Below are 19,115 nucleotides of genomic sequence, written 5' to 3' on the forward strand. Positions count from 1 at the left end.
GTCATCGGACGTGTTGGCTTTTTTACTTTTCTTTCCTCTCTCTCCCTCTCTCCCTCTCTCTCTCTCTCTCTCTGTCTGTGTGTGTGTGTGTGTGTGTGTGTGTGTGTGTGTGTGTGTGTGTGTGTGTGTCCAGATTCAAGTATTGAACATTTCTGTCTCTCTAAACTTTGTTTACAGGCTGAAAAATCAATGTCCGTGACTTGATTGCCTTTGGGCTGCATATTTCGCTCCAGGGGTGAATTGATTAAGTAATAATGACCCTGAGGAGGGCTGATCATTAAGCCAAGGAGGTTTTGTTTACTGGTGGCTGCAGGTTGTTTTGGATGCCACATCGACATTGAACCACCAGATATGGAAAGGATGGTGGAAAGGACTCTTGGTTTTCACATTTGTGCCATCAAAATAAAGATACATTTAAAAAATAGCAACAACAACATTTGAAAAATAAGATTTTATTGCATGTTAGAATGTGTACTGAGGCTTCAAGACTTTATGTAAAAATATTTAGCCACCAGGACAATATTTAGATTGTTTTCTCTACTTTTCGGTTTTCAAGGCAAATGTTTAGGGCATGTTTAGAAGGGGACGCACTTCAATATCCAGCAGACTTAATATTAATGCCACCCAGTACGGTTTCTCAAATTCCATTTGTGCATATTTATAATTCTTTTTTTGTTGTTTTGTTGATTTTTTTTGTTTTTTTTTCTCGAGACAGCTGCTGGTTAGCACCATGGAAGTGATATGAAATGCTTTAGTGTTCCAGCAATGGATCAGCTTTGGCAATTAAGAGAGAAAGCCCAGAAAAAGGTAATGGAAGTAGGGGGAGATGTGTCTAATGGGCTTTTATCTGTGGAAACCAAATCCAGACAGACTGGTGGAGAGACAGAGAGAGAGCGCAAGAGAGAGAGAGAGGAAATGGAGCAACCCCCCACACACCCCTACACCCACTCCAGCCCCTCCACACAGGCACACATGGACACAAACATCCCATCCTGAGGCAGTTGACACTGTAGTTGGTCTGGTCCATGATCTTGATTTAAATTCACCAGTGACTATCTGTACTGTCATTGAGTAAATGTAATAGAGCTGCCCATGAATGAATACCAGGTGCTCTTAAGAAGCTGGACAGAGTTGTGTTTACTTGGATAGACCACCTCTGCTATTCTGAAAAAATAAATGAAAATATTTAACTATGTTCCTCATGGTGCCCAAAGCAGATTAATTTTAAGAGCTTATATTGCAAGCCTAAGGTAAAAAATATTTGTGTTTTGTAGTTGCTGCTGTCAAAATCCAAAGGCTTTCCTCTAACTTTTCAAAATGTTTCAGATTGAATATTACATTTTCATATTTTGATGAAATGTACCCTTGAGTATCCAGATGTATTTATTCATTCTGTGAAGTAGCTGATTGGGCTTTTATTCACACCTTGACAAGAGATCTAAAAATCTTGAAAGTGTGGCATGTTTTGAAGCATGCTAATTCTTTTCTCTATTATTATAATGACACATTGGTCTGTCACAGCTATCAGATTATTGTCACCAAATGAAGATCAATTCTGAGTATTTGTGTTAGTTCCATTATAAAATGTCACAGCATAAACAATGTGCCAGAGAATTGCTGTTGTCTTCAGAGAAAAGTTGAAGTGGAGAAATGAAATCTGATTAGAATTAAACCATTTGCCTCTTTTATGTGTAATTTTTGTTTTTTGTTTGTTTTTTTGCTTTTAGCACTGGAGAAGATAAACGAGGATGGTACCACACTGTTCGTAACCAGCTTCAGTTCGACAAAGGCCACTGTAACCTCACTCTCTTCTCCTAAAAACTGACAAGCTTTCCTCAGCCATGTCTAACATAAACAATGCGCTTTGCATTGAAAATGGACAGAACGCAGATGTGTCTCTCTTACAAAAGGATAATCTTCAGGATGGTGGATTAAGCCAGCTTTTGGATTATAACGCAGAAATGGAAAGGTACAGGTCTTTTGCAAACTTTTATAAAACCAATGGGGCATTTCCACAGACTGCTAAGATTGCCCGCATCACAACGCCCATTTTTCCCAGTGCTAGAATTGGCATGTCCCCTTGGAACTGCGATAACGCCATGCTCTGGGGAAGGAAATCAGCGGCAATAAACCCTAATAGGACCAGCATGCATAGAAATGACTCCCAGAGGCCGGGGAAGCCTGGCGTGCCGCCAGAGACGCTGCAAATGGCAAATAATAATTTCCTCTCTACCTTATCCCCCGAACACTGCAGACCTTTAGCAGGAGAATGCATGAACAAGCTGAAATGCGGCGCTGCTGAAGCAGAGATAATGAATCTCCCAGAACGCGTTGGAACTTTTTCCGCTATTCCGGCTTTAGGGGGCATCTCATTACCTCCCGGGGTCATCGTCATGACAGCCCTTCACTCCCCCGCAGCCTCAGCAGCCGTTACAGACAGTGCGTTTCAAATTGCCAATCTGGCAGACTGCCCACAGAATAATTCCTCGGCATCCAGTGGAAACCCAGCAAAGAAGAAAAGGAAAAGGTGTGGGGTCTGTGCACCCTGCAGGCGGCTAATCAACTGTGGTGTCTGCAGCAGTTGTCGGAACCGCAAAACGGGCCACCAGATCTGCAAATTTAGGAAATGTGAGGAGCTGAAGAAGAAGCCAGGCTCGTCGCTGGAGGTGAGAACCGGGGCACTGCTTCCCCTTCTTTTGTTATTATCCCCTTGCACTCCAAAGCATTAACCTTTTCATCCAGTCACGTTCTAAGCCCTTGAAAATTGTTTCCATGCCCACCCATGCCTGAACATCCCCCCGGCTTCTCAAATCTGCCTACCCGCCTAGCCTAATTGGCAGTAATTAGGGGTGTTTGTGCGGAGCGCAAGCTGAGCTTGGCTCAGACACCCCTAATTGCTGCCAGTCAGGCTGGGGCTGGAACGCAGCCGAACAACCCCAAGCTTGGCTCAGCTCCAAGCAGGGCTGGGAAATGGTTTTCAGCAGAGAGCCATCCCTCTCTGCACCCGGTCATTTTAACCAATTATGGAAACCGTCTCTGGATGGGGAGAATCAATATCCCACAAAGCCTCAGCCTCCGACCACCAAGAGATGGTGAGAGTGATGGCAGGGCTGCTGATGGCGTTTCTCAAAACATTCTCCAAGTTTTGTGCGTGGAGGGGAGTGAAGCACACAGACATCTCCTCTCCCCCGATCCAGTATGAATTGATTGTGCATATACAGTCAGGCTGAGATTAAATCATTTTATATTATATTGGTGTCATTATGGCCAATTACTAATCAATTTTGGGTATGATGCATATCAAGATGGGTGCAGAGGCAAAAACATCTTTGTCACTTAAGAAATAGAAAAACATATTAAGCACAAACTTAATTGACAAGTCGCAAGAGACTTCATTAGGATACAATCAGAGGGCAGTGTTGTTTTTAAAGGTTCATTCTAATTGATTTATTTAGTGGCTGACATTTGGTTATCAAGGGCAAAGGTAGTATTTGAATGTTAAATTGCAAATATGGTTCTCTGTATCCTTATAGTTTGAACTTGCTCACTGACTTAACGTGAGCCTGTATGGATGAGTCACAGCCAAATGCAACCTGAGGGCCAAATGATTTGCTCATTAATTAAGTGATTACACAGAGAGGAAAAAGAAGTTAATTATAAAATATTACCTAATCTACTTATGGAAAAACATAGTGTATGGATTCCTTTTCTTCTCAGTGATTCCACCCATCTATTTCTTTGATTCTTGTAAATGTCACATTAGGATTTGGATTAAAATATTCAAATTAGATTTAGATGTCCATGCTTATTCTGATGCTCATTTTGACCATATAAGGTCTCTTCTTTTTGTTACCTCTTTAACCCTATACTGTCAAGCAGTGTGTCAGCAATATGTGTTCACACCTACAGAAGTTTATTTTATATGCCATGAAGACTTTGGGAACAATATCTCAATCTTATTAAGTCAGTTGTGTCTACAATTGAGTCCTAAAAATGTAAAAAGAAGTGAAAAAATGTGTGCAGTAAGTTACACTTGTCAAAAGACATCAACTTCTTGCCAAAAATGTCTGCATTTTGAAACAAGAATGATAAAGGCAAGTTGTTGCAGTAGGATCGAGAGAAATGCAACCAGATTTTTTTCATTTGAAAAGGATAATTAAATGACTCAATAGAAGGGAAAATTTGCAGTGTAATGAAGACATCTAGAATATTTCCATTATTGCAGCCAATAAAAACATGGTGACTTGGGTTTGTATATTTTATCTAGCATCTCATAGCCTGTAACTTTAATGAGTTTTGGAACAAGCTGATATATGATATGAGCTTGTCATAAAGTAAGGGGAACTATCATGCATCTTAAAGGGGAAATTATGAGGGACACCACAGTTTAAAGTTGCCTTCTAGTCAAAAATATGTTTTTTCTCCTGTTCCACCACTTGGGTGTTTGAGCTTAACTGTGAAGAATAATGTATGTGCAGAGTTTGGAGGATTGTTTTGACATTCATCTACAGAAGGGTGAAGGTTTCTCTGTCTCATTATGATTCACCTCAAATCTGAATTTGAGATGTCGTGTGTTAATTCGGAGCCAGTATGAAAGTTGCTAAAGTGTGTTGTGGACACAGCTTCCAAGTGCACACACACTGAAAATTAACTTTTTAGTGAGGTAGGAGAAATCTTCTGTCCAGAAATTAAACTTTTTAAAAGACCACTATGTATATATACTGGATTTTTTAGTGAGGGAAAAGGAGCAGATAAGAGTATTTTTGCATGTCACAAATATGTCTGGATGGGATCTTTAGGAGTTTAAATAAAGGGTCACTGATGGGTTATGGGTTGGAGGTGTGTTGCACAGAGGTGGCAATCGGAAGCTCATTTAATGTCAACTCCATATATCATGTACTAACAGGTGTACCAAACAGGTGTCCAGGAAGCTGGCCTCACGTTTTTTAATGCATGGGTAGACTCACTTTTGGAAAACATCCATTTGCAAAGACGGTTAGAATTACCAAGGGTGTGAAAACCCCCCAAGCAAATCCACACTTACTTTTAAAAGCTCCTTCTCTAAGTTCAGTAATTCATATTATGGACTTCTCCAGCAGTAATTGTTATTTTTGACTCTGCATCTATAATTACAGGTGCACCTTCTGCTGCGGAAATGGGTTTGAGCTTAAAGGCATCTTTAAGGTGTGAAGTGCACTTGCTTAGACAAAGTTTTATACAAACCTTAACAGGGAATGGATCTTTTTTCACCATGATGATGGTGCTAATGGTTGCTTACAGTTCAGTGGGATTTGATTGAGAAGTGTGAAGAATCTGGTGCTGAAGTGAGTTTAGAAAGAGAATTTACAGCCCATACATGCAGCTTCACATGTGAACGCTAACACATATACAAACTCTGTCTCTTGCTATCTCTCTCTCTCTCTATCAAGCACACACACACACACACACACACAAATACATACGCAAGACACACAGTCACATCCACACTCTTACAGCATACTCACAAACAAACAAACACACACACCTTACATGAGCCGAGTGTACCTTTTGCCTTGGAAGAGACGATAAGCTACTGGCAGCCAGTTAGATTTGGCTGTCAGTGTTTTCCACATGGGAATCACCCTGAACTAATTATATCTTAAGCAGCAGTGGAAAATGCAAATCAGAATTTTACTCACACCCCTGAAATCGGAGAGCCAATTTAATCTAATACCCCCTTTAATTTAGCGCGCTAATGCAAGGCCCTAGAGAATTGCCCTGTGTCACTGCTGTGCTGTTCTGCAGCAGATTCTGCTCTCTCTCTCTGTCTCTGTGCTGCTCTCAGGCTCCAGGATGGATTAGTCTGGCAGAGGAATCTCATCTAACCTAACATTTCCCGAGCAGTTACCTTTACATAGCTTGAGCTCCTATGGCTCAAAGGTCCTTCATTAACTTTCAAATGCAATAATACTCATATGCGGGCACGCTGTCTTCACCTCTATTTACCTTACCTGTTTACTTGAACTTTACTTTTTTGATTTCTGCAGGGAAGTTTCATGAAATTTTGCCTTCTCTTGAATTCTATAAATGTAAAAGATACTCGTTATACTTGTGTTGCTAAACTGACTGACTGACTCACACTAATACCAACATGGTGTGGGGGGGGCGTCATATCATTGTATAAGTAACTGGTTCCTGAACTTTTTGGCTTGTGACCCCTTAAAATGAAGTAGTGTCAACTAGTGTCCCCTCATCACGGGTTATGGCCTTGATTTGGACATGATTTGTGAGCAGTTCACATGAAAAGATTGTCCGATTGTTGAAAGTGTGTATTTCACATGAAACAAGCAAAAATGAGACAACATAAGAAAGATAAACATAGTGTTGCATGACAGAACATTTTTTTTCTTCCTCATCCTTGTACCGACCCACAGGCTATGAACCATAAGGTACCTTATATTCAGCATCCAACAAGTGGCTCAAGAACATAGAACATCACTGTAGCAGCTGTTGAGGTCTTTTCAGAGTTTAGAACACACATTACTTGTCATTTATGCAGGTTAAGTTAATTTTATTCAATTTAATTATGACATTTATAATGCTTTTAAGTTATTTGTCAGTCAAGCTAACATTGCCATCATAAACATTTTCAACCAGCATAACTCAAATACTCTTGTAACTCTGTAACCAGAGCACAATAATATTTTTCACTGACAAATCTTAAGAAACATACACAGTTCCTATAATTCATGAATGACCATTGTCTGAGATTTTTGTTATTAAAGTCTTGGATTTTAAACATGATATTGAGACAAGTAGAACTGTAGTGTTGATATTAATGCTCTGACATGAAACATATAGCCTTATAGCTATGATAATACATAAATTTGATAATATAGATATATACGCATATTACGCATCAGAAGTCAATTCAGCTCAGTGTTTGTTAGAGGTCATAATTTAGTGTCTAACTAGTGTGACTGTGATCTACCAGTTAAACATTTCAACACAAAACATGTATTTTCTGTGGCAAAAGTCACATCAGTGGAATAAAGTCTTATGGAAGTCTTCCAACCAAGCTGTACTTTCAATCTAACGACCAACCAACTTGGAGGTGTAGACACTGCATGTATGTTTTTTCAAGGTTTAGTTTGTGAATGATGCTCAATCCTGACTACTTTAAAACAAGAGTGCCATGCCTACACATAGATGTCAAAACAGACATCCTTCCATGCAATCTGATAGAAACTTAACATCTTCATAATCATAGGATTTCAAGTGCCAGCTCACAGGGTTGTTGAGTATATTGACAAGAACAGCACCTCCTTTTTACATCCATAATACTGCAAAGATAAAGCAAAATCATTGAAATAATAATATGTAGAGAGTCTCCTGTTTGGGAAAGCGTAACATATAATAAAAAGCAATAAAAGGCTAAACAAAATTCAAATTGAACAGATTCATCCTTTCAATTAACAAATGTCAAAGGCCAGCATCAAGGCATGCACAGGGAAACAGCATCATTCAGTATGGGGATATATAGTACCCTCATCCACCCATCCTGTTCTTTGTGTGGTGTTGATATGACTACATGAAATGGGTGAGATGAAAAGGTGGTAGGGCTGCCTAGAAACCTTTGCTATTGTGATAAAAGACAAGGCCCAAAATGGTAGGAAGCAGGACCTTGAGGAAAATAGCTTGGATTCAGTCCCTTAATGAGAGCGCTGGAGCCAAATAAGCAACGGCAGCCAGGTCTAATTTGTTTTAGGTGTGCTCAGAATAGATAAGGACAAATCTGTGACCTTCACCCCCTCCCCCCAACCTTTGCCTCCCTGGAGATAACACCGAGTGCTCCCAGCCAATCTCCATGGGCAAAGGAGAGGGGGGGGTAAAGAAATAAAAAAAAGCAAAGAAGGAAAAGCCTGAGGGACAGACGGCCTTTAGATCTGCAGATCTCTAACTTACTGGATTTATTCAAGCTTTAAAACTGCAGATTAATTTGGTCGCAGAGGTCTGGGGGAGTGTGAAAAAAAAGAGGCTGTATGCCACTGCGCATCTCAACCTAAAGGGCAACCTTAAGCTCCTGTCAAGACAATAGGATTTTGCCATCTGAACCACGATGCAGACCGCTTAATTATACACATCTTCCCTGCAAGCTACCCTCAGCTACTTAAGAGCATGGGCCCCCTTATTCATTGTCATGCCCTTTTTCCCCTAGATTGGTTGTGCCGTGTGGATTTTCTGTCAGCTTCCATTTGCACCGAGTAGCTGTCCTCCTTAGGCCTTTTCTCTGCTTGGAAAGGCACAACTGCATGGCGCTGTTAAAGAATTCATCGTTTTTGCCACTGCCACCAATTAAGGACATAGCGTAATCGGAGGCGTCCGGACGATGCCCTTACATTATGTGGTCTGTCGCCTCCTCTGCCCCTGTTTGATTTAACATCCCTGGTTCAGTGGTGAAAGAGAACTCATTGTCATTGTCTTTATTATAGTGAGAGGAAAGAGAGAGAGAAAGGGAAAGATAGAGAGACATGGATGGGGGTAGAAAGCAGCCCAGTGGAGGGTGGACAGCGTGAAAGAGCAGGTGCGGGAGGACGTTAATGTGTGGCACTTTAAATTTTAAACAGATGAGAATAAATTATTGATGCTGACTCTGGCTGAGAAGTTAAAAGGTATCTCGTCATTACTGAGCGCTTGTATGAAAAAGTGTGAGAGAGAAGTCTTCCGTAAATGCATCATAGCAGAGGTGTTTTTTTTTCCTTCATCAAGACATTGAGTTATTTTGATCGCTGAACTTATTTTATGTTTTGGCTGTAATGTTCAATTTAAGAATGACATGGGTAACTACAGTAAAATTATAATTCTTTTCACAAAGCAGTTTTCAATTAAAAAGTAAATTTGCCCAAATGTATAAATGCAATAAGGCCAGTTGCAAATAAGTGTTTGAACTGATGTTACATAAAGAGCCGGATTAGCAAAGATGTTGTTTCTGGATGTGCTATTTCTCAGTGTCAGTTAACTATCAACATATTCTTTCAACAAGCATAAAGCTGTGTCTTTTTTCCACATCATACACCTATCAGGCCCTAGCTATATTATTACATTGTCATTAACAACATTAAATTTCATAGGTTAAAAATAAGAATATCCTGCAGAAGTGTATTCAACTCCAGATAGCAGCTGGAAAACTTCTGTAGTGTTACACTCATCTCTCTACTAAAGGAAGGTACTGCTGGGTATGTATGTCCTTCACATATCTCTTGAACAGTTAGTCCGATTGACTGCACACTTTGCAGGTGTAGGGCTGGGCAACAAAGGGAGTGCAGTGTCGAATTTGGTGCAATTTGGACATGCAATATGTTCAATATTAATACACTTTGAATAAAACAGAGTTCAGTGAGCCACTCCACTCTGTGCAGGGGGAGGGCAGAGCTCTGCCGGCTGACTCTAGAATGACAGGGAGAGACCAGAAACGAGGCATGATAGGAGTCAGAGAAAAGTGCTCTAGAGTGAGAAAAATTTACAACAAAAACAGAGCTTTTAATTAAGAATGGACACTCTGACCCCATGTCAGTTAGCACATCAGCAGCAACAGCAACTTACTGCACAGGAGGCTTTCAGGTACATGGTTGAGTGTTGTTCACCCTCGTTCTGGAAGCACTCAGATTCTAATATACAATACATGCAGTTACATGCAAAAGAAGGGAACAAATACTTCCACAGGCATTTCAAAACCAGTTTGTCTCATATGAGACTGTGGAGATTGTGAAGCACCACTACAGACAAAGCACAAATCTTTGGAGCTGATATACCCACTCAAATCCAAACTGAAGGCACAGAAAATAGGAAAGCTCTAAGAGCCCAATATGATTGATCCACTTTATTTTAGGATGCACAATATTTACATTTTAAATGTAGCCATTATTTTAGACAACTTACAATGATTAACTATTAGAGTATGTATTATTTATGATATCTATGTTTAATAGAATATGACTTGATATTTAATATTCAGCCAACGTATGTTGTTTAATGCAGCATTTCTCTACCTTTTTGGTGTTAAGGACCCCCAAATTGATATACATCAGGCTGCAATCAGATATTTGATAAGATGTAGTCTCAAGGGTTTCCATCTAATAATATTTAGTTATTCCATAACTGTCTATACTGCAGATTAACAGTGAAGAGTGTGAATCAGAACAGAATGGTCATTCTTTCATTATCTCATTGAGCTAACTTCTAGGAAAATGAAATATAAGTGAAATTAAAATATTCCCCATTTTTCTGGGGACCCTCTGGGATCTTCATAGGGACCCCTGGGGGTTCCCAGACTCTAGGGTGAGATCCACTGGTTTAATGTAATTAAACCCAAACGTGGATGGATGGATGTAGAATAATTTTGTCAGTGTACAGTATTTAAATTTTTCATACAACCAACTTAGTTATCACACATCATTCCTGTGTTGATGCAGATGCCAGCAAGATGGTTTTCTTTTTCCTGCTCCTTTAATAATATAATGTTTATTATATTAAATTAAATATTTAATTTAATAATGAATTACATTGTGGTGTATATTTTGTGTAAAAATCTCATTTACACTGTAAACAGTAAAGTAATTGAAAAAAGTCCTTAACATGAGAAACTTTACCATCCTTCTGACCCATCCAACATAGTGTGAAAAATTTAAACCTATGGGAAGGTGTCACCATGGAAAAAGACAGAATGGATACCATCTTGTAACACAGCAGGCCCCTTTAGTTCTCATAATAGATCAATGCTTTACTAGACTCATACCCTCATATACACTTGAATATACAGAACTAATCATACCAGACTGTTTGTCATGGGTAAATACAAGACTGTTGGTCATGGGTAAATACAAGATCTGTGTTTACAATTACCAAATATGGTGAGGTGGAGTGGTGTTTTAGTTATGAGGTTGTTGCTATGACTAAAGATTCAACATGGTGGACAGTTTGACATCTTTTGAACATTTAATGCAATAACTTACACTTTACTATTAATACATTGAATCCACAGTATACGTATACGTCGTATATGTTTTTCAGTGTACATTGTGGCTTTACCTATTGTCTTTCTGTATGTGTTTGTCTCTGTCACTCAAATATTGATCTCTTTGACGGACCACTAAATTACAGCTCTGCTATCGATTTCTAACATGTTTCCTCAAGTCAAACTTCAAAACTTCTTGCCGCCCTTGCTTTTAAGTATGGCTCTGGATGACTGGAAGCTTCTGTTTGCCTATGATGAGAGTAATATCCTGCCCCTAATTCCCCTGCCTTATTGGCTGTAGACCAGAAAATGTAAGGGTACAGAACTGTTTTTCCACCTCAGTCAGTGAGATACTTAAAGGTGCAGTGTGTAGAATTTAGTTGCATCTAGTAGAACAGACTTGGCAGAAATGGAATCTAATGTTCACAAGTATGTTTTAATTAATGTATAATCATCAGAAAATAAGAATCACTGTGTGCATTACATTAGAATGAGTCCTTTATATCTACACAGGAGCCACGTTCATTCCTATGAAGGTTTGTGGCCTAGTGTGCCCATGGAGCATGCACACCAGAGACTTCCGCCAGCCAAGACTGCTAACTTGAATCAAATTCTGATAGTGGATAGTGATGTTGTAATTACATGGTTTGGCCACTATGTTAAAGTCTGTGCTGTTCCTCGGGGCTGGGTCACCTTCTCCAGAACCTGTCATGCTGTACCACCATGTTTTTACAGTAGCCCAGAAAGGACAAACCAAACACTGGCTTTTGAGAGGGCCTTTCCTGTTTTTCATAGGTTTCACAGCCACCATATGTTCTCGTAAAAGCTTGGAAGATAAGCAGGAAGGGCAGTTGTATTCAGTTTGTTGCAACCTGCATATTCACAGCAAGATTTCGTTAAATGCTGCACACTGGTTCTTTAATGTAGACCGTGATTATTTTCAGTGTAAACAAAACTGATACTTGGTAGCATAAAAACAAGCTTTACTAGAGCATGCCAAACAAATCAATGCCTCAGTAATGCCTTAAGATATTTTATTTGATCTGAAATGACATATTTTTGATTTAACTCATTTTTCTCTGACTCACTTGTTGAGATATAAGAACATCTTTCTTTTCTTACCAACCCACCCAGCCTGTGGGCAAACTTGGCTATTTTGTACATCCCAGAAATAGAAGTACGGTTTGAATTGCTCTGAATTGATATGTATCTCCTTGTTTACAATTCTTCTATGTTACACAACATTTTACAAAGCATACCCCAAGTTTTGCGTTTGATTTCATACCTCCCAAGCTGCTACTGGAGTCTGTTGTTCACACTGCGTTACAAATAGTGACTTTTTTATCTGTTCTATCTTTTCCTTAAAGTTGATGAATTATTGATATTGATATTGATAACCAAAGTTAGAGGATCAACTGCCAAAAACAATTTACATTTCAGTCAGAGACACATCAAGGAATCTACCATTTGTAGCAAATTTTTTAGTTATGTTTGACAGAGGCAAAGGCTCTTTTAGGCAACTCTCAAAGAATATGAGCATTAATGAGGATTCTGCTTAGGGAACATGAACATAAGTCATAGTTCAATAAAAAAAATGAAAAAACACATAAAGAGGAGGTTGGTGTTGTGGAGGGACCTGTGGCAAGAACAGCATTGGCATAGCCCTAGTCAGTTGAATAAACGGAGATAGTGTCAGGTTGTAATGTCTGCGCAGTACACCATTCTTGAATTAAAATGTCAGAAAATTAAATCAGGGTACAAACAATAAGTGGACATCAATTTCTTGCAGCATAGGCCCAATAAGTAGTTTCTTCTCCTCAGCTGTATGTTACAGCTATGTTCACATATACAGTATCAGTCAAAAGTTTGGGTACCAAGTGTGTCTGCACTGTATAAACATTACGGATGTAAACCGCATCAGAAAACATTTGGTTCATTTTCTGTTGCATAATCCCTCTGAAAATGTTGGTAATACTGCTCCTTTTTGTTTAACTTTGGATCAGAGATTGTGTCTTTTATTAAAAAAAGGTTTCTGTTTCTGTTCTTTGAATATATATAGTACTTGTATACAATATCTTTGAGCAGTTAACAGGTTAAAACTCTTTTTTTTAACTCTAGAAAGGTCCTTTAACCTACCCAGTGTACTTATTTTCAGTTTTGTGATGTTGTGGTGCCACACAATACAGATCGCAATTTAAGCTGCAAAAATCTGGGGGAAAAAAAGGTTTAATTTAATCTGCTTGACAAACGGACTAATGGGTTTGTACCTATAGATTAGGCAGTTAGTGACAGATGGTTTTGTGCCATTCATGCAAGAAAACTGATGTGAAAGTGAAATTGTGAGTGACAACTGGTGACGGGATAGAAATCGGTCAATGTGGTTTAAGCGTCTCAGTTTCTGCAAGTCAAATCCTTGCATGCTGCCACCTCCTCCATTGTTGCTCTGCTCTCAGATTATGAATATTTCATGGCGAGCATCTGACACCATGCCCAGAAAGATATTTCAAGGTTTTTTCTGATAGAAATCCCGGGGTTAGAGAGTGTCACAGAGGCGTGAAGTCAGTCTGTGGCCCCCAGGCAAAGGATTGGATTTATGATGCACCGGTTGATGACATCAGGTGGATATTTTCATTCCTGAGCGGAGAGCCCCTTTGTCCTCCATTGATAAACCATTGAGCTGTTCACAGTTTGTGTCACTCCTCCAAAGACCTGTCTGTGGCTTTCTGTTGAGTAGAGAAATGATTTCAATCTGCTCAGAGTGCAAGCTGTGTTTTGACAAACTGTGACCGGTGTACCCCATCTGATCAGTGTGGAGCCGGAATGACTAAGCAGGAGGGAGTCTGCTTGGATTACTTCTGTCTTAAACGCTTCCTTTAGCATATTACATTGCCCACTGGCTTTCTCTTAACGATATTTCTCTTGTTTTTATCTTTGTCAAATTTCACTTTCCAGTTTAGCTAAAGCCTGCTTATGTAATTCTTCGTTTTTAGGTTGCTTCAGGTGGAGTATTAGACTTCTGACTCTAACTAGATGACTTTAATCCTTGTTTCTCTTTCTTCTTAGTGAGGGAGTTTTCTCCACATGCCTAGGGAACTGACCTTACATTGTTATTTTGAGTTGATTCCAGCTAAATTAAATAATAGCAAATTAAGTGTTCTTCCTTACGTAGCATTGGATTTGACAACACAGTATTTATCAATGTAATGGAACCCTTCAACTTAAAAACAAAACAGTGTCTACTGTTGACCCCTTATTACCCATTGCCCATGTCCACACGTTGTAATCAGTTCAGCCAAATAGAGATTTCTGCTTTATGTTAATATTTCTTGAATCCTGATGATGTAGAAGAATCCAGTATTTCACAAGAAAAAAGTATATGATAGAGGAAAGTCTAAAAAATATTTTTCCCCCCTGCTTTACACACCTGTTAGTCATCTCACTTAAAATGTTGCTTTTATTCCTCTATGTTCCTCAGCAATAAAAAATTGGGAGTCACCTAGATATTTTAATCTTTAATTTTCCTTTTAATTATTTCAATGTTGTTGTTCAGACATCATGTTTTTTCTAGTCAGTTTGGCTTAACAGACATCACTAAATACTATAATACCCATGAGCCTCAGCAGCTGTTGCTATGGAGAGGAAGCCCAATCAGAGCCATAGCCAATCTCTTTGTCTGTGCAATGGTTAGCAAAAATAGCATCATTGTTGTCAAATTCATCGAAAGCTGCAGGTTATAAAATCTGTTTTCAGTAATACAGTAAATTTTAGCCTCCCTGACGCATTAGAGGTGCACACAATAGAATTTAAGCTCAGTGATTGGATGTTTCCAACTAAAATGCACCTTGGCACTCATAGTAAACTCCTCTTCTCATGTTTCTATGTACACAAACATAAGATGTACTTTTGACTTTTTATCCAAAAATATATTAGATGTTTTCTAATACAAATGTTACATCTTAACATCTTACAAATGATACATCTTTGTTCAAACAGGATATGGGGCACCTAACATTGTGGATGGACAAAATAAAGGAAAATTTCACTTCTGGCAGACAATGGAATCAACAACAGAATCACTGTATTAGTTTCTAATTACTAAAGCTTTAATGATTTGATGGGCATTTGCTGCTCATTCCAAAATAATAGTATGAGTCGATACCAGCATCTTTTTCTTACACATCCTGTATTGGAAGTAACATAAAAGTATATGGAGCACAATACATAGTATAGCTAGGTGACACTACGCAGGTGAAAGTGTTTTGGCTACTTACTGAATTAGATGCATAGATTGGTTTGACTCAAGTCTCTATTACCTGCAATTAAAGATTCAACTTTAGCTGTGTGTATTTGCTAATCCTAACCTAAATATTATGTTGATTTACAGTAAATATGCAGAGCTCTGTATATAGACCTTCAGAGTTTAAGGGCTCCCACACAGATGCTGAGAAATCTGCTCAAAACAAGAAGGCCTGCTCCTACTTTGCATTTCAATTTAACATTTCAGAGAATTGGCAGCATGTTGCCTCGCTTAGCCTTCGCTTCGTTACACCCACATGGCTTCTCGCCGTGCTTGCTGACGTCTTCCGCTGTTCAAAGGGCTGCAACTTGGCTGAGAAATTGGGGATTTCCATACCAGATCCCTCAGGTATCTACACACTCAACGCGTGTCCTGCTCATCTTCCCCCACCTCCTCTGCTCCCATCCTACAACGCCTGCCCTTCTCCCTGCTCGCACTGCTCTGATTTCCCGTCTCAGAGCTCAATTGACCTCACCGCTGCATTTCTTTGTTTTGCTGTCCTGAAATCTCAGCAGCACCTGAAAGCCTCACTGCTGTCTTCCGTATAGGATTTGCTCCCAGAGGAGAGTTAGCTTTGTAGCCGCACTGTGTTAAATTGCTTTACTTGGACAAGGGTACTTATATGAAGCTAATTGAAATGGAGGCCGGCACTGTTGTACTTAGTAGCAGGTAGGTGATCCCGGCTGCAGACGGCAGCCTCTGACCCAAGGGTGCTGCCTCAGTTGCTTCCTACAGTACGATGGTCGGCTCAGTCTCCATCTGTGTGGGCAGGGATTTTCCATGCATGATAAATGGAAGAGGCATAGTGTCTGAGCGCTGTTTCAGAAGCAGAACGTCTATCTCATTTTAACCAAGATATCTCTCACACTGTATGGGAGAATTGTGTAAGATTTTATTTAATGTTAGAACACGAGATTTATAAATATTGGGTCAGTGGGTGTGGAATTCCTTAAAACAAAATGTATTCATGACTGCAAGGTCTTGTTTTGGCCATTGCTCTTTATTATAATGACAAATGCTGATGATTTTCTAGACATAAAAGATTGAGTATAAGAAATAAATTTTTAATATAAGCAGTTTTAAATGAAGATGAAGCATTTGTGTGTGTACTACTAATTTTTGTTGCCAAATAGTGTTTACAGTGTAACATGCTTACACTCCAAAGAAGTTGTACTGAGGAGGTCAAGATGCATGGTTTGGCATACAAAGCACTGGAGGAGCTGGGGATCGAACTGCTGATCTTCCGATTAGTGGACGACCTGCTCTTTCAAACCTCTCCTTAAGTGGAGTTTTTGCTTACACTCTACAGAAGTTATAATGAGGTGGTCATGCATGGCTGGGCATACAAAGTACATAGCTTTTACACAAATGACCAGGGTTTTGTGAGGTTTAGGTTACATGATTAATGTTAGAAAAACAGTGATGAAAAAGGAAAAAATCCTGCTACAGTAAGTCGCAAAGTGTTCACCGACAACATATTTAATTTGCTTTTCTAATGATATCTGCTTTTGCAATACAATACTATTTAACTAAGAACCTAAGCCAGGCAACAATTACATTTCTATTTAAAATGTAGTTAGAAAAATAAAGACTAGGAGACATGAGAGTCTGTTTTCTGTTGTCTTTCAGTTCAGTTCAAGTGGTTTTATATCCAGATTTAAGGATAAATTCATACCAATTAACATATAGGCTGAAAACTCATGCTGAACAGCTCTGTATGATTTCAAACCTCACACCTCTTGGCATGCCCGACTCAGTGATGTCACTGGCTCAGCAGGTGTTTTGCCTATGGCAGCTGATGGAAAACATCTGCTCTGACATCACTGATGTGGGGTGTGTCCAGAGGAGAGCAGCAGATTGCCGTTCAGCAGCTTTCTGCCATGTGTAATTAAGTGTGGATTTATACTTTTCAAGCATTTGACGTTATTGTGTTTTAGCTGCCATCAGTTTGCACCAACTTTTCCATAAAGCAACATATTGCAGAGTTGCCCCAGTTATATTTGGCTTGTTCCATTTCACTGTCCACTCAAGGGCTCCCTGACTGTTTGATAAAAAGTGTGTTTTCTGCAGCCACCAAGGCTTGGCCCGTCTCACTGCAAATCCACTCCTATGGAGGGCCAGTAAAATATACATTCTACAGAAATACTGCACTGCAATTACATTCCCCTATTAGCATACGGAGGCTTGGAGTCACACTGCACTCAGCCTCCAGCAGCACTTTGCCATATGGTCTGTCTGTGCTTCTCAGGCGATATTTGGCAAAACTCTTGCAGAAGGTCAAATATCAAGTCAGAGGACTGTGCCAGAATTGCATCTATGCTAATTGCTCGCTCTCTCTTCCTCTGCCTCCTCATCCATCTCATACTCCTCTGCCGCTCGCTCTCTCTTTCCTCCCTCTCTTCCTCTCCCACTGAAGTAAGTAATCTGCTTTAGGATGTTTCTGAGATGGAGATGGATTTGTATTTCCTTCGCTGCCCCTCAGCCTAATCTCCCCCCTGTGACCACCCCGCCTCTCCCAGGCACAGCTCTTAAGCACACCATCATACATTCCCCCTACACCCCCCTTTCCATACATGCATACTCAGCAAAAAAATTCCCAAATTCCTCATTACTCACAAACATCCGCAATACACTTAGCTTGATTTGCTCGAATGGATGCCTGGTGCAAGGCTGGACCTTGAATTTAAAGATATTTCCATACTGGTATGCTATCACAACACTGGTGCACTTGTGTTCTTTCAAGTGTTTTCCAGATAAAATGGAGGGGAGAAGTAGATTTTAGCATCCCACTTAATTTGCTAATATGTCTAACTTAGCCATGGAAAATTAAATAAGCTGATAAGTGCAAAATATAACACAAATGGCCCCCTGTGTCATTCTACATCACAGACATTGCTTCAGTTGACCTCTGCCTGATGATCTCGTATTTCTGTGATGATGATTAGTTACCTCTAAGCAATGAAAACATGAATATTTGATGAAATATTGAGCGGATTGAGTAAAATTGTTTCAGCTTTTTAAGAAAAGGGTTAGGGTTAGGGTTAGGGTCAAAATAGGGTCAATATATCAAAATACAAATGAGAACTACATTTTCTGAGACATTTCTCAATGTCTTGAGACAACATTTGACAATTAACTGCAAAGATCCAATTTAAACTTTTACGTATATTTTTTGGCTTTGAAGTTGGTATTTCTAAGCTTAACAATGTTACTATCATAGTCTAAAAGTTCTACAGAGGAAAATATCTTATAATATGACAAAACTGTTAAAAATGATACCCTAATAGCCTACTGACTTGCGTTCATAAAAAAAATTACCTCATAGATCATAAAGGATTATTTCTCATATTTGAGAGGAAATCAAGAAATATTTATGAAGAAATAGGGTGATTCTTATTGTTGCATAGGCACAAGTCAGTGTTATTCTACCAAATGTTCTCCAAATTGCAGATTTCAATCCAACATAAAACAAACCAATAGCCCAAAATAACAGTGGGAGAAACTGATAAAAGTGTAACGTAATTCATTGTCCTTAAAACCTTATGCATACAACACAATCAGACAAGTATAACAAGGTAAATATTACACTGAATTTAGAGTCTGTGGAAAACCTCAAGTTGTTCATGTGGACATATCTGATCTTAGACATATTTTGAGTTTGATTTTTGTCTTTGATTTGATTTAAAAATGTTTTATGCAGTACAGTTCTCAAAATCGTTTTGGTATTCCAGAGGTTTGCTGCTCTAACACAAAAAGCTGATTGCCCAGTTTTGCTGTGTCTGAACGGGACTGGCAAATATCCTATAATAATGATTCACATTTAAC

At 39.2% G+C, this 19,115-nt stretch overlaps 1 protein-coding gene across 1 annotated transcript; it reads left to right on the forward strand.

The window, feature by feature from the left end:
* Positions 1-1,841: 1,841 nt before the first annotated feature.
* On the forward strand, positions 1,842-5,190 carry cxxc4 (CXXC finger 4). Its single transcript, XM_053326281.1, has 4 exons — positions 1,842-2,666; positions 2,905-3,092; positions 4,907-4,957; positions 5,136-5,190. Exons 1-4 carry the CDS (start codon positions 1,842-1,844, stop codon positions 5,188-5,190), a joined length of 1,119 nt encoding a protein of 372 aa, XP_053182256.1.
* Positions 5,191-19,115: the final 13,925 nt, after the last annotated feature.

This window comes from Scomber japonicus, chromosome 2 (genome assembly GCF_027409825.1).
Source record: "Scomber japonicus isolate fScoJap1 chromosome 2, fScoJap1.pri, whole genome shotgun sequence".
Lineage (NCBI taxonomy): Eukaryota > Metazoa > Chordata > Actinopteri > Scombriformes > Scombridae > Scomber > Scomber japonicus.